General features: G+C 42.9%; 2 protein-coding genes across 2 annotated transcripts in view; both read left to right on the forward strand.

Moving 5' to 3' along the window:
- Nucleotides 1-1500: 1500 nt before the first annotated feature.
- LOC135522048 (rRNA 2'-O-methyltransferase fibrillarin-like) lies at nt 1501-5119 on the forward strand. Its single transcript, XM_064947954.1, has 8 exons — nt 1501-1611; nt 2419-2553; nt 2669-2806; nt 2978-3243; nt 3390-3522; nt 3608-3720; nt 3937-4082; nt 4660-5119. Exons 1-8 carry the CDS (start codon nt 1602-1604, stop codon nt 4682-4684), a joined length of 966 nt encoding a protein of 321 aa, XP_064804026.1. The 5' UTR covers nt 1501-1601; the 3' UTR covers nt 4685-5119.
- A 1311-nt stretch (nt 5120-6430) lies between these two features.
- LOC135522050 (dual specificity tyrosine-phosphorylation-regulated kinase 1B-like) overlaps nt 6431-12961 on the forward strand; it is an 88618-nt gene continuing 82087 nt past the window's right edge. Inside the window, exon 1 of the mRNA XM_064947960.1 lies at nt 6431-7148. The gene's annotated coding sequence lies outside the window, so the exon portion shown is untranslated. The remainder of the gene's footprint in view (nt 7149-12961) is intronic.

Genomic DNA, 12961 nt, shown 5'->3' on the forward strand with positions numbered 1-12961 from the left:
TCCTTTCAGAACAAACATCTCACATTTGGAAAGATATAATACCAAACAACCTCTCACTCAATGTGAGCAAGACAAAGGAGCTGTTTGTGGACTATAGGAAAAGGATGGCCGAACAGGCCGCCATTAATATCGACATAACTGAAGTGGAGCGAGTCGAGAGTTTCAAGTTCCTTGTTGTCCACATCACCAACAAACTATCCTGCTCCAAACACCAAGACAGCTGTGAAGAGGGCACGGCAATACCTTTTCCACCTCAAGAGACTGAAAAGATGGGTCCCTAGATCCTCAAAGTTCTACAGCTGCACCATCGAGAGCATCCTGACCGGTTGCATCCCCGCCTGGTATGGCAACTGCTCGGCATCTGACCCGTAAGGTGCTACAGAGAGTAGTGCGTACGGCCCAGTACATCACTGGGGCCAAGCTTCCTGACATCCACCTATATACTAGGCGGTGTCAGAGAGGCCCTAAAAATTGTCAGGCTCCAGTCACCCAAGTCATAGACTGTTCTCTCTGCTACCACACGGCAAGCAGTCCCAGAGCGCCAAGTCTAGGAACAAAAGGCTCCTTAACAGCTTCTACCCACAAGCCATAAAACTGCTGAATAACTAATCAAATTACCACCTGGACTATTTACATTTTGGAGAACTGCTTCACAATATCTAATGCTAATCTAGTTTGACACATTTTTCAAACAAAGGTGAGGTGTCATCTGCCAGTTGGGGATATCTTGATCTCTCTCACCTAGAATGTCATACCTTCAAATAGACTTTGATAAACTAATGGGCAGAATGTTTGAGAAACTAATAAAAAGGTGAGACTGGACAACTTTGTTGTATTCCTTTGTAAATGTTAAACATTGAGGATGTTCCATGACAGTTTGATACAGCTACTGCCACCATTATACAGAGTTCTAATAGCACCAACAACAGAAAATTACCAAACTTCAAATGCTTAAGACAATCAAAGATAAAATTGTGACTTACGGTATTGTGAATTGTGTAAATTGTGACTCCTTCAATTGAGCTTTCTCATTAAGATCAAGCTTCTTATAGAGCTCAGCTACCTTACATCTCCTTAAACCAAGCAATTTTTCACAAGTAATACAGGCTGAGTGGATTTTAAATTTCAGCCGTTCCCAATATTTCCCATATTCTACATTAGAGGTAGTTGCATTTCCATTAAACAGATGTTTTAAATCATCATGCAGTTATTCAATTTCCAATAACCACCAGAGTATTTCGTATCATCATTACTGCACATTCTTAGTCAGCCATATGACTTTATGATCCGTCAGGACTGACTGTAGGCAGTATTTATTTAATTTTTTACCTCTACAGTGTTCGGCTCAAGAAAAGTAAGTCCGAAATTATCGACACATGAGCAAAAGATGAGCAAAAACGACTGGGGTGTATTTATGGACGTCCAAGCTAGGTGGCGACAAAATCCCAAGCGTCCAGACCGTGGTGTATCATGGGAAGGAGGAGTCTGACACATGGTCACTTTATTACGTGGTTTCTGCTGAGTCTTCACAAGAAGGTAGAAGAGAACCGGTTAAGCACATTCGAGCTGTTTTAGATTGAGAGCACAGCAATCGACCAAATATGACACCAGGTAAGTTTATTTGATCAATTGGGCAAACATAACCGAAATGCGGGTCAAAGTCTTATTATGAAGCCCAAATATTATTGTCAAGTTGTTTAATCTTCCTGGTGTTGCGAGCAGTAACGTTAGCTATGGTTTCTCTCACACAACTTGGACAAAAAGTAAATAGTGCATATAGCTAACGATAGTTACAATTAGGACGTGTGTTTAATTTCTCCTAATGATCATTCATATTAAAGTGTTTGGACTGTATTTGCATCTGCTGTGATTTAATGCACATTTTCCGCAATGGTGAGGCCCGCATGGCACGAAAACTAAGCACGTGTTCATACGCACTAACGTTAGCTAAGTAGCTAGCAAGCAGTCTCGGTAGTTATTGTTCGCACACAACGCACGCATTCTTGTTATATTGCCTGAACGTGTTTTGGGTTTGAGTGCCCAGTCAAATCTTTAACGGTATTGGTACTCAACATGCTAGCATTGGTATCCAGGTCAATAAATAACTAACCCATTGCATTAGCTAGAGTCATGGGCGGCCATGTCATGCTGTTTACCCACTATCTTTGGTTTACCACTCTAGCGCAAAATGCAGTCTTCTAGTTAGATGGCAAACTAACACCGAGACATACAAAAAGTTATCATGGCTGTAAGACATAAGCATGCATTAGTTGTTGGGATCTATGATTCTATAAGTAATCTATACTGTAGCATGTACCATCAATCTGAAGCATCTCTCATGCAGTTGTTTGCACCAGGCCCTGGCAACATGTCATATGCCATACACATTTGAATGTTAATCTTTCATCTTCCTTTTAGGATTCAGCCCTCGGGGTGGTGATCGAGGAGGCAGAGGAGGCTTCCGAGGAAGAGGGAGCTTTGGAGACAGAGGTGGTGGACGGGGAGGTTTTGGAGATAGAGGCGGACGGGGAGGATTCAGAGGAAGAGGTGGTGGTAAGTCAAACATAGCTAGGTTTTATTTGATATTTTTTGGTTGGATGAAAGTTGTTTTCCGCACGTGGTTAATTTGGCCAAGAACTGGACATTAAGTGTTATTTTCGCGTTACAGGAGGTGGATTTAGGTCTCCAAGTGGTGAGGGTGGCTTCAGAGGCCGTGGAGGTGGTCGTGGCACCCCCAGGGGTAGAGGTGGACGCGGGGGCTTCGGCGCGGGCAGGAAAGTCACAGTGGAGCCTCATAGACATGAAGGTGAGTGGAAAAGTTGGGGAGCTGTGCAATACAAGCTGTCTCCAGCAGAGGCCTGTAGTTGCACTATTGTTTATTTTTCAGCAGCATCCACTCGACAGTTAAGAAATTGTGTAATGTTCCCAATATATTGGAGTGTTGTAATTTCATGCGTCTCTTTTTTTCTGCCTTCAGGTGTGTTCATCTGCCGTGGTAAGGAGGATGCCCTGGTGACAAAGAACATGGTAATTGGAGAGTCTGTGTATGGAGAAAAAAGGATGAGTGTCGAGGAAGGAGAAACGAAGATTGAGTACAGAGCGTGGAACCCTTTCCGGTCAAAGCTGGCAGCAGCCATCTTGGGAGGAGTTGACCAGATCCACATCAAACCTGGCTCGAAGGTCATGTACCTGGGTGCCGCATCAGGGACGACAGTGTCCCACGTGTCAGACATCGTTGGACCTGTGAGTATATTTCCACATCAGAACTCACTGGTTTAGTTGGGCTACTCGATAATGGTCTTGTTTAGAACAATTAACTATCACAATGAAGTGTGGACCTTCATTCCTTTGACCCCTGTACATGTAATGGCTTGTCCTCTGTTTTGTAGGAGGGTCTTGTGTATGCGGTAGAGTTCTCTCACAGGTCAGGGCGTGATCTGCTCAACGTTGCCAAAAAGAGAACCAATATCATTCCCATCATTGAGGACGCCCGGCATCCACACAAATACCGCATGCTTGTTGGTACGTCATCAAAATCATTCACTGATGCCAAAATACTCTGGTGTATGTATGTTTTACCAACTCTGGCTGTACCCGCTTTGTGCAGGCATGGTAGATGTCATCTTTGCTGATGTGGCCCAGCCTGATCAGACCAGAATTGTTGCACTCAACGCCCACAACTTCCTCAAGAACGGAGGGCACTTTGTCATCTCAATCAAGGTAAAACATTGAGACTGTGCAAAAAGCTGTTATTCAGAGTTAGTGGTGCCATCTTTTGGAATACTCTTAATTTAGCATGCAATCTAAGATTAGACATTGAACATTTGCATTGAGCTGCAAAGCTTTTGGTTTTAGGAGCAACCTAGATTACTGTTACTGAGGGCCAGTGCTTCAGGTACAGTGGGATTAAAGTACGTTTGTCTCGTCTCCCTCCAGGCAAACTGCATTGACTCAACGGCAGCACCGGAGGCTGTGTTTGCTGCGGAGGTGAAGAAGATGGGCTCAGAAAACATGAAGCCCCAGGAGCAGCTGACACTGGAGCCTTATGAGAGAGATCATGCTATCGTAGTAGGAATCTACAGGTGAGGAAATGCTTGTTTATGAATGTACATGGGTCATGTTAATGGAAAATACAATATGCATAATGAGTATCTGGCTGCGTTTTGTCGCTCATTTAGCTTCTGTTGCACTTTTCCACTCGGATGACAAACGGTACATATTCAGGCGGCGTTCTAAACTTCAAGCAAAACCTTAGGAAATTTAGCTTGCTTTTTCATTGTAAGCACATTTACTTGTGGCTATTAGCCAAATAGCATTGCACTTCTGTCTGATGAATGAAGCGATTTTGTGCTAATGTACTTTCTGTGATGGAAAACTTGTTGCACGCCCCTGGTCACTATTGAAGCAAACGAACTTGCTTTAAATATAAAATGCAGGTGAAATGGTTTAAAATGCAGATTTGTTTATGGTCTACATTTTGTTAATTCAGGTTTCTGAATTTTAACATGACCCCTGATGTATATTTAACTATTTTGCTTGGATTTGTTGCATAAATTCATCTCTATAAATCAATTTTGGCATCAAATTCATTTAAAAGCTTTTACCCTGCAGAATGTATTTTGTCTTTCATAACAATTAATCAAAGTTTCCTTCTTACAGACCTGCCCCCAAGAATAAGAAGTGAACTGGCCCTTAGCAGCTGTGGCATAGTGACTTTTTCTGTGGGCCCACCTCTGCCATGAGGGAGGAGGGGGGGTGCCCAGCACCGGGGCACTGATTGGACCCCCACATGCTTACACCCATATCCGAACTGACCATTTTAGTACTGCTGTCTCCAGAGCTCTGACAGTTGCTTGTCTGTCGCTTTAGAAGTACATAACTGTGTTTTTGTGTCTGGGGAGAGGATGTTGGGGTGGAAATCACTTCACTAAAATGAACTCTGTAGTGCCATGTAAAGTACTGTACAGAGGCAAAGCTTAACTTTTTTAGTTTTTAGGGTTTTGTATAATATTCACATTTGTAATCTTATGCTTTTAAAGAGCAACTATTTCTGTTTATCGTTGAAGTCAAAGACAATTGTTTTTCCTTGATGTTAAAACAAGACTATGGCTTACACCTACCTATGTGTACCTTGACTTTTTTTATTGAAACCGTATGTGATTGTATATTTGATTTAGTTCTGCACTTTAAGACCTGGTCAGATGAACAATGTGTTATCATGACAAATTATGTTCACTCAGAACTATACCGAACGCTGACTGCAGGAATGTCCTCCAGAGCTGTTGCCAGGGTATTGAATGGTCATTTCTCAACCATAACCACCAATTTAACAGTGTGTCTAGCCTCACAACCTCCGACCACGAGTACCCAGGATCTCCACACCTGGCTTCTTCACCTGTGGGATCGGCTGAGGGGCAGAGCATTTGTCTGCAATAAAGCCCTTTTGTTGGGGAAGCACATTCTGATTAGCTGGGCCTGGCTCCCGTTGCCTACGGGCTGCGCGGTCATGTGAAATCCATAGATGAGGTCTGAAATAATTTTATGAACTCAGTAAAATTGTTGCATGTAGCGTTTATTTTTCTTTGTGGTTTGCTATGGGTTAACTGAATGTGAACGCGCTTTTGAGTAATGACAATTCACCGTTACCAAATGACGGTTTCTGACTAGCTGCTATTGTAGTACTAAAACAACCTACACAACGATTGTCAGCTCGTGCGACAAAATTTATCCCAGTGGTGACCGCCGCCATTTTGAGTGAACGGCCATACAGATTGGTCAGTGGATTTCGCCAACGTGCGAATGAGGCGGGTAATTTGAACATGATTGGTGTTTAGTTGATGGGATAGTATGATTCACTGATAACTAGTTAGGTGCTGGTAGTATGATAGTCCCTCAAGAAAATTTGCTAACATTAAACAGTCATTCAAGTTTCAAGCACAGAATGTTTAAATTAATTGCTATTTATAATTTTCCGGTATTACGATAATTTATATAGCTAAACATATTTATCAGCATGTCCCTGACTAAATGTACTCATTTAGCTAGTTTGTTCGCTAAGGTGCTTACCGTATTGGTGATTACGTCAAGGTTTGCTGCTGTTCAGGAAACATGCGCGAGCTTGCTAGCTATGTTACGGGTAGCTAGCAACGTTGGCTTGGTAAATGCCGTGGCTAACTCACCCTAAAACCTAATGTTACCCTTTTCAAATACCGAGGCAGTTTACATAATGTATTACCGATATTATGAACAGGCGATCCATGTGCTATTTAATTTCACACCACGGGTAGTAGATAGCTTGGTCTGTTACAGGTTTATTTTGGCGGCCATTTTGTAGGGGGAATGCAGCTCAGACAGACGGGAACGAGCTTCGTGTCGAGGGCGCGCTTTTCGTGCAGACCCTTGTCTGAGCGATAGCTGGTGCTGTTGGTGGTGTGATCGAATTTAACGGCCAGAGAGGGGGGGTCCCTTGCGAATGCACATCGCTAGTTATAGCGGTGCAACAAATTCCCCAATTTTATTTTAATCGTTTATTTTTTATTTAAACACTACTCACCCTCCCGTTCACCACAACATGCAACACGTAGTTGGATATTAGTACTAACAGTTACAGTGAAAGCGAGCTAGTTAGTTAGCCAGCTAACGTTAGCTAGCCTCCCAGACTCAGCAGCTACGATAAACCGAACGTTATCCGTTTGCTAACGTTACATGGTTTCTTAAGTGAAACAGCGGCCACGAAAGAATCAACGGAGAGATAATGTCTATTTTGGACGACAACCTAGCCATCGCCATGCTACCCAAGCGGTACCACATCTGTTACCTGTGATCTGCTCAATTAACTAGCTAGTTTGCGCTGGGTGGACCGCGCCGCGCCGAACCTCCGGTTTCATCCTGCGCTCTTGCTGGACTGCGTTTTGGAGACTAAACTCACTGAAGACCCGAGTTTTTGACGGGGATTTATTGCAAAAAACGACACTACCCTCTCGTTATTAGGATATCTCACCCATCAGAGGGGTGACAGTTTGGGGGTGGGGGGATTGGTTTACCGGTTTTTTATTCTGCCCGGTACCTGTGGTGGAGGCTAGGACGGAGGGAGAGAGGAATACTGATAATGGCTGCTCCGGGAAGCTGGAAACGAACCACCGCCTGAGGTAAGAGAAGCTTGGTTTATTCACTCACTGGGTTTTAACTCATTTGTTGTGAAAATGCCGTTTTTTGTCATCAGTCGTCATGTGTTTGAAGAAGACCATGATGATAAACTGACACCCATACAAACAGCACCTTCCGTACCCTCCCATGTCCTCCAACCTTCAGCATCAATATGCCATTTCAATCACTATGGTTCTAGTTAATTGTACAGGACATTCATTTGGCTTGTAACATTATTTATCGATTCGTACACTTTGTGGACAATTGAGCAAGTAGCTACATTTTCCCCCGTAGTGATGCCTTGCAATGTAGTTGGTTGTGATTCGCCATGATGGAAAACTGCCATAGACAGCTACAATGTATCCGAGGCTAGTTCAGACTATCCTTTTCCATCGTTTAGAAATCACATTCTCAGTAGGAATGAAGTAGGATTATCAAAAGTCACCCTGCCCAGTAGTCTCAATATTTTGTATGGGCAGTGTTGGCCATGTAAGCTGTCCATGAGCATGCCTCATCATGGACTTATTACGATTTGATGTATGACTGGGATATCCTCCCTTTTCAATGCATCACAGCCACTGTTCCTACTTGTGGTAAAATTGAGAAATTATGGATGCCATATTGTAAATCACTCCTGCCTAATTTTATCTGCAAGTGTTTCCTTTAACTAGCTAATGCAAATATTTTAAAGAGAATGTCCAAAAGCCACTGCATTGCTGCAAACTGCATTTTAGAATTCACAGCAAGACAGCGTGGAAGGGTATTGTAATCTCTGATGAAGGCTGTGGTTGGTGATTCAGAAAAAAATGATACATTAAAGAATGTCATAATTATATATATATATTTTGATTTCAGTATGAAGGATGACATTACAACCCTAGGATCTTCATACGTTCACACGCGTGTGAATTGGGAGGGACATGCAGTTTCTGATGAAATTGCCACCTAAGACTGTGAAAAGCAGTCTGTTATTGTGTATTTGTTGGTGAATATTTTGAATAACCTTTGTCGCAAAGTCATACCATGGATAAATCTCGGTGCCGACACCCTTGATTTCCATGTAGCATTATGAGCAAGCCCCTTGCTGTGGTGCTGAAGTAGAAATGCCGGTTCAAAATGGATTCACTTTCCCCTGTCCTTACCATGTTGGCTTCATTCTCTTACTGTTACCACTGCACCGAAGTTAAACCGTTATTACACATTAATGCATATGTCGTTATGATTTGTACACATCAGAATTTGATGTATTTTGATCTTAATGAATGTATCCCTCATCCACGTCCATCATATGTTTGTTAACCCTAACCAGAAAAATCATTCCCTCCTTGGTTTTTAGGTGAAAGGTTGGGTGCCGTTTGACATTGTCTCTAAGCTACCGAGTCATGATTCTTTATTGAAGTGTTGCATGTCCTCATACATTTGGAGCATTAAAATGGAAGATTCTTAGTAAATGTTGTATTCCCAAGTTGCACAGATGATTTCCATGGAATTGGTCATTTGTAATTTATTGTGGTTCAGCATTCTGAACCATATTATGAACATTTGACTGCATGTGACAAGGACCCATTTATTTTGTCAACAGCTTTGCTGAATACACAGTTGTGATACATTCTCTTGCCAATATATTGAAAGACCAACTTGAGTGTGCATTACATCCCTCCATAACATAGCTTCATGTTGTAGGCCTGTACACCCGCCTCTAGTTCTCTTTCCCTCTCAATTTGGGGTGAGAGAAAAGCTCTGTTCGAGGTTTCTTTTGGTACCGGTAGCAGAGTGACACGCTGCTGTGAATGGACTGACTGACTAACTTCATTGTACCGAACCTTGACACGACTGTGAAGTGCAGCAAGTTGGTGTTGACTGGTCACCAAAATACTGACTGTGTGAAGAGGTGCTGTTTTGTGTCAGTCAAGCTGGGTGTTTGTGGGAGTGTGATTCCGGGATGATGAGATGCTCACCTGGAAGGATGACTTTCCGGTCATGTTGCAAATATGTATTAGAGCTCATGAGCACTTGGTCCAGTCAAAGGGCATGCCGCTGTTTTACTGGTGAGCATGTGTGAAAAGTTTGTGCTGGTGTTTGCAGGTGCAAGTCAGTGTGTGTGTGTGTGTGTGTGTGTGTGTGTGTGTCATGAAGCCTAGTAGCGATCATTATGATGATGATGGGGGTGGCTGTCCGTAATTTGGACTATTACTTGAATCTAGTAACTTCAACCCAGGTACCAGCTTGTCACCCCCACTCCCTTCCCATGCTCCTTTTCTGGTGAACCTGGCACTGGTGAGGCAACAGATCGCTTGTTTGTCTTTGGAGAGACCACTTGAGGGGGCCTTCCCCATTCATCTATTGATTTACTCCTGAGTTTGATAGCTTAGGGAGGGGTTGCAGGGGACACCCACTCGCACACAAGTTCCCAATCCCCCGCCCCCACCTCCCGCGCCTAGCGTTTACACTGTGGCAAACTTGATATACAGCGCAAGCAGTGTCTTGCCTGTTACTGAGAAGGCACAGTCCATAGCCCATGCTTTTCGAGGCAGTCCCCTTTGAGCACAAGCCCTTAAAGTGTGTCAGAGAGGGACTGGAAGGAAGCAGGTCCATGGAGTTTATAGTAGAATGAAAGTTTGCAAGTGGGTAGGGCCTGGAACGCTACTCGGACCGGGATTGATTGAACTGCAGCCTGTCGGTCCCCTATTAAACCTGCCCAATACGCCCCTTCCCCTCCCTATTCTATTCCTGTCCAGCAGTCCCAATGTGACTTTGCCCTCAGTGTCTCCATCTCTCTCTCTGAGAGGACAACCCCACCCACTTCTTCAGTCCTCTAAAAGTACATTTGATTTTGATCTGGCTCTGAATGAACCCATTTCCTGATGCACAGCAACTTCACTACCTCATCAGTACTCAAGTTTCCCACCTGCAGTGTTTCCCCTAACATCACCATCATCTCAGCCTAGATATGTTGCCCTGTATCTTGTCTTAGATTAGTTTTTATAGAAAATGTTGTTTTTAGGTGCCACTGGATACTGATTATGGGGCCTTCAGTGTCCCTCTGAAGATAAAATCTGAGGGACACACTGGTGAGTGTACCAGTAAGTTCATTGATGCTCTCTTGGTCACAGACTATATGAGGTATCTGCTTGCACCTTTGGCTCATTACCATCCCACCTTGACTGGCGCGTCTCAGTGAAGTTTGAGTTTCAAGACTGGGCTACCTGCACAGTGTAACCACAGAGTTGGCCACTAAACCTCTACTTCTTCAGCCAATTCAGCTTTGTGTTCTTAGAATTGTGTTTATAACTGTCAGATCGTCTAACGTAATGTTATGGAAACTGGAAAATGTTGAATGTGAGAGAAGGCAAAGGACATTCCTTATGCTAGGTCAGTCAGTAAAATCTGCATGGTTAGCTCAATTTACAATTGAGGAAAACTTGGAATGGATTCGATCAATGGCATCGCATGTACATTTGTCATCAGTCATTTAAGTAAGTGAGCGTAGCGACCATAATTACGTAAGTTGATTCCTCTTTGATTCATTATATGTATTAACTACAGTGATTAGCATGACCATAACTATTTAATTTTTTTTCATCTAGTTTTGAATGATAACTATTGGAGAAAGCCCAGCATATTAAAAACTGAAGGACACTACTGTAATCCCACAGTTCCAATTTCTCCCCCTGCTGTTGCCAGGAGCAACCAGGCAAGCTACAAGAAACCCACAACATTTCCTCGCTCTCACATTTACATTTTACATTTAAGTCATTTAGCAGACGCTCTTATCCAGAGCGACTTACAAATTGGTGAATTCACCTTCTCTCCCCCCTTCTCTCCTTCCATTTAACCCATATCCCCCTTTTTCATCACCTTTTTTCTTGAACAGATGTGAATCAAGGTATATTTAAAGAACTGAGGTGAGGGTTGGTGAGGTGAGGGTTGTGGATGATACCCACCAAGTCAGAATTAAATCCCAGCGGGGCCACCAAGGTGGAGCAGTGGTCTGAGGCTGTGCCACCAGAGATTCTGGGTTTGAGCCCAGGTTCTGCCGCAGCCAGCCGCGATCTGGAGGCTCATGGGGCGACGCACAATTTGCCCAGCGTCATCCGGGGTTAGGGAGGGTTTGGCCGGCAGGGATAGTCTTGTTTCATCGCGCACTAGCGACTCCTGTGGTGGGCCACTGACCAGGTCGCTAGGTGTACGGTGTTTCCTCCTACACATTGGTGCTGTTCAATTTGGTTAAAATAATGCAAAAACAAAGTGCAATATGTGCTATGTAAGAAAGCTAACGTTTCAGTTCCTTGCTCAGAGCATGAGAACATATGAAAGCTGGTTGTTCCTTTTAACATGAGTCTTCAATATTCCCAGGTAAGAAGTTTTAGGTTGTAGTCATTATAGGAATTATAGGACTATTTCCCTCTATACCTTTTGTATTTCATTAACCTTTGACTATTGGATGTTCCTATAGGCACTTTAGTATTGCAACAGTATAGCAGTATAGTGTAACAGTATAGCTTCCATCCCTCTCTTCGCTCCTCCCTGGACTCGAACCAACAACACAACAACAACAACAGCCACCATCGAAGCAGCGTTACCCATGCAGAGCAAGGGGAACAACTACTAGAAGGCTCAGAGCGAGTGACGTTTGAAACGCTATTAGCGTGCACTAACTAGCTAGCCATTTCACTTAGGTTACACCAGCCTCATCTCTGGAGTTGATAGGCTTGAAGTCATAAACAGCGCAATGCTTGACGCACAACAAAGAGCTGCTGGCAAAACATGCGAAGTGCTGTTTGAATGAATGTTTATGCGCCTGCTTCTGCCTACCACTGCTCAGTCAGATACTTAGATCCTTGTATGCTCAGTCAGATTATATGCAGCGCAGGACACGCTAGATAATATCTAGTAATATCATCAACCATGTGTAGTTAACTAGTGAATATGATGGATTGTTTTTTATAAGATAAGTTTAATGCTAGCTAGCAACTTACCTTGGCTTACTGCATTTGCGTAACAGGCAATCTCCTTGTGGAGTGCAACGAGAGAGAGGCAGGTCGTTATTGCGTTGGACTAGTTAACTGTAAGGTTGCAAGATTGGATCCCCCAAGCTGACAAGGTGAAAATCTGTTGTTCTGCCCCTGAACAAGGCAGTTAACCCACCGTTCCAAGGCCGTCATTGAAAATAAGAATGTGTTCTTAACTGACTTGCCTCGTTAAATAAACGTATAAAAATATATATAAATATAAATAAATAAAAAATCGGCGCCCAAAATACCGATTTCCGATTGTTATGAAAACTTGAAATCGGCCCTAATTAATCGGCCATTCCGATTAATCGGTCGACCTCTACTAGCAACCTTACAAGTTGATTTGTAACAAACTCATACAGTATTTGTTGAAAATGTAATTAAAACCAAAAGTCATTGGTTTAATTTGAAATTTCTGTATTTCTGTTGGAGTTTAAATTATAGGGAAAAGGCTGGCTTTCCGGGTTCTCAATATTACATCACCCCCCCAGGAAAAATATTTTTTCTGTTTATAGAATAAATAACTATTGCAAATCCATACGTTACATGTGTTTATGCTACCTACCCTTTTAAAACTGAATCCAACAATTGTAAAACATTTATTGAACTTATTAGTAGGGAGTCACTAAATGTATTAAATTAATTAATTAGCCCAAGTTTATCGTAAGACATAAACAGAATGCAATAGTGATTCGTATTTCCTGCAACTTTCTGAAGAGGCAACAAGAATTCCCCGTCTGTGTATGTGCTAGAGGTCGACCGACTATGATTTTTCAATACCGATACCAATTATTGAAGGA

This window comes from Oncorhynchus masou, chromosome 30 (genome assembly GCF_036934945.1).
Source record: "Oncorhynchus masou masou isolate Uvic2021 chromosome 30, UVic_Omas_1.1, whole genome shotgun sequence".
Classification (NCBI taxonomy): domain Eukaryota; kingdom Metazoa; phylum Chordata; class Actinopteri; order Salmoniformes; family Salmonidae; genus Oncorhynchus; species Oncorhynchus masou.

Coding starts and splice junctions, on each gene's coding strand:
- LOC135522048 (XM_064947954.1), top strand. Junction 2,554..2,668: donor ATTCAGAGGAAGAGGTGGTG/GTAAGTCAAACA, acceptor TTCGCGTTACAG/GAGGTGGATTTAGGTCTCCA. Junction 4,083..4,659: donor ATCGTAGTAGGAATCTACAG/GTGAGGAAATGC, acceptor TCCTTCTTACAG/ACCTGCCCCCAAGAATAAGA.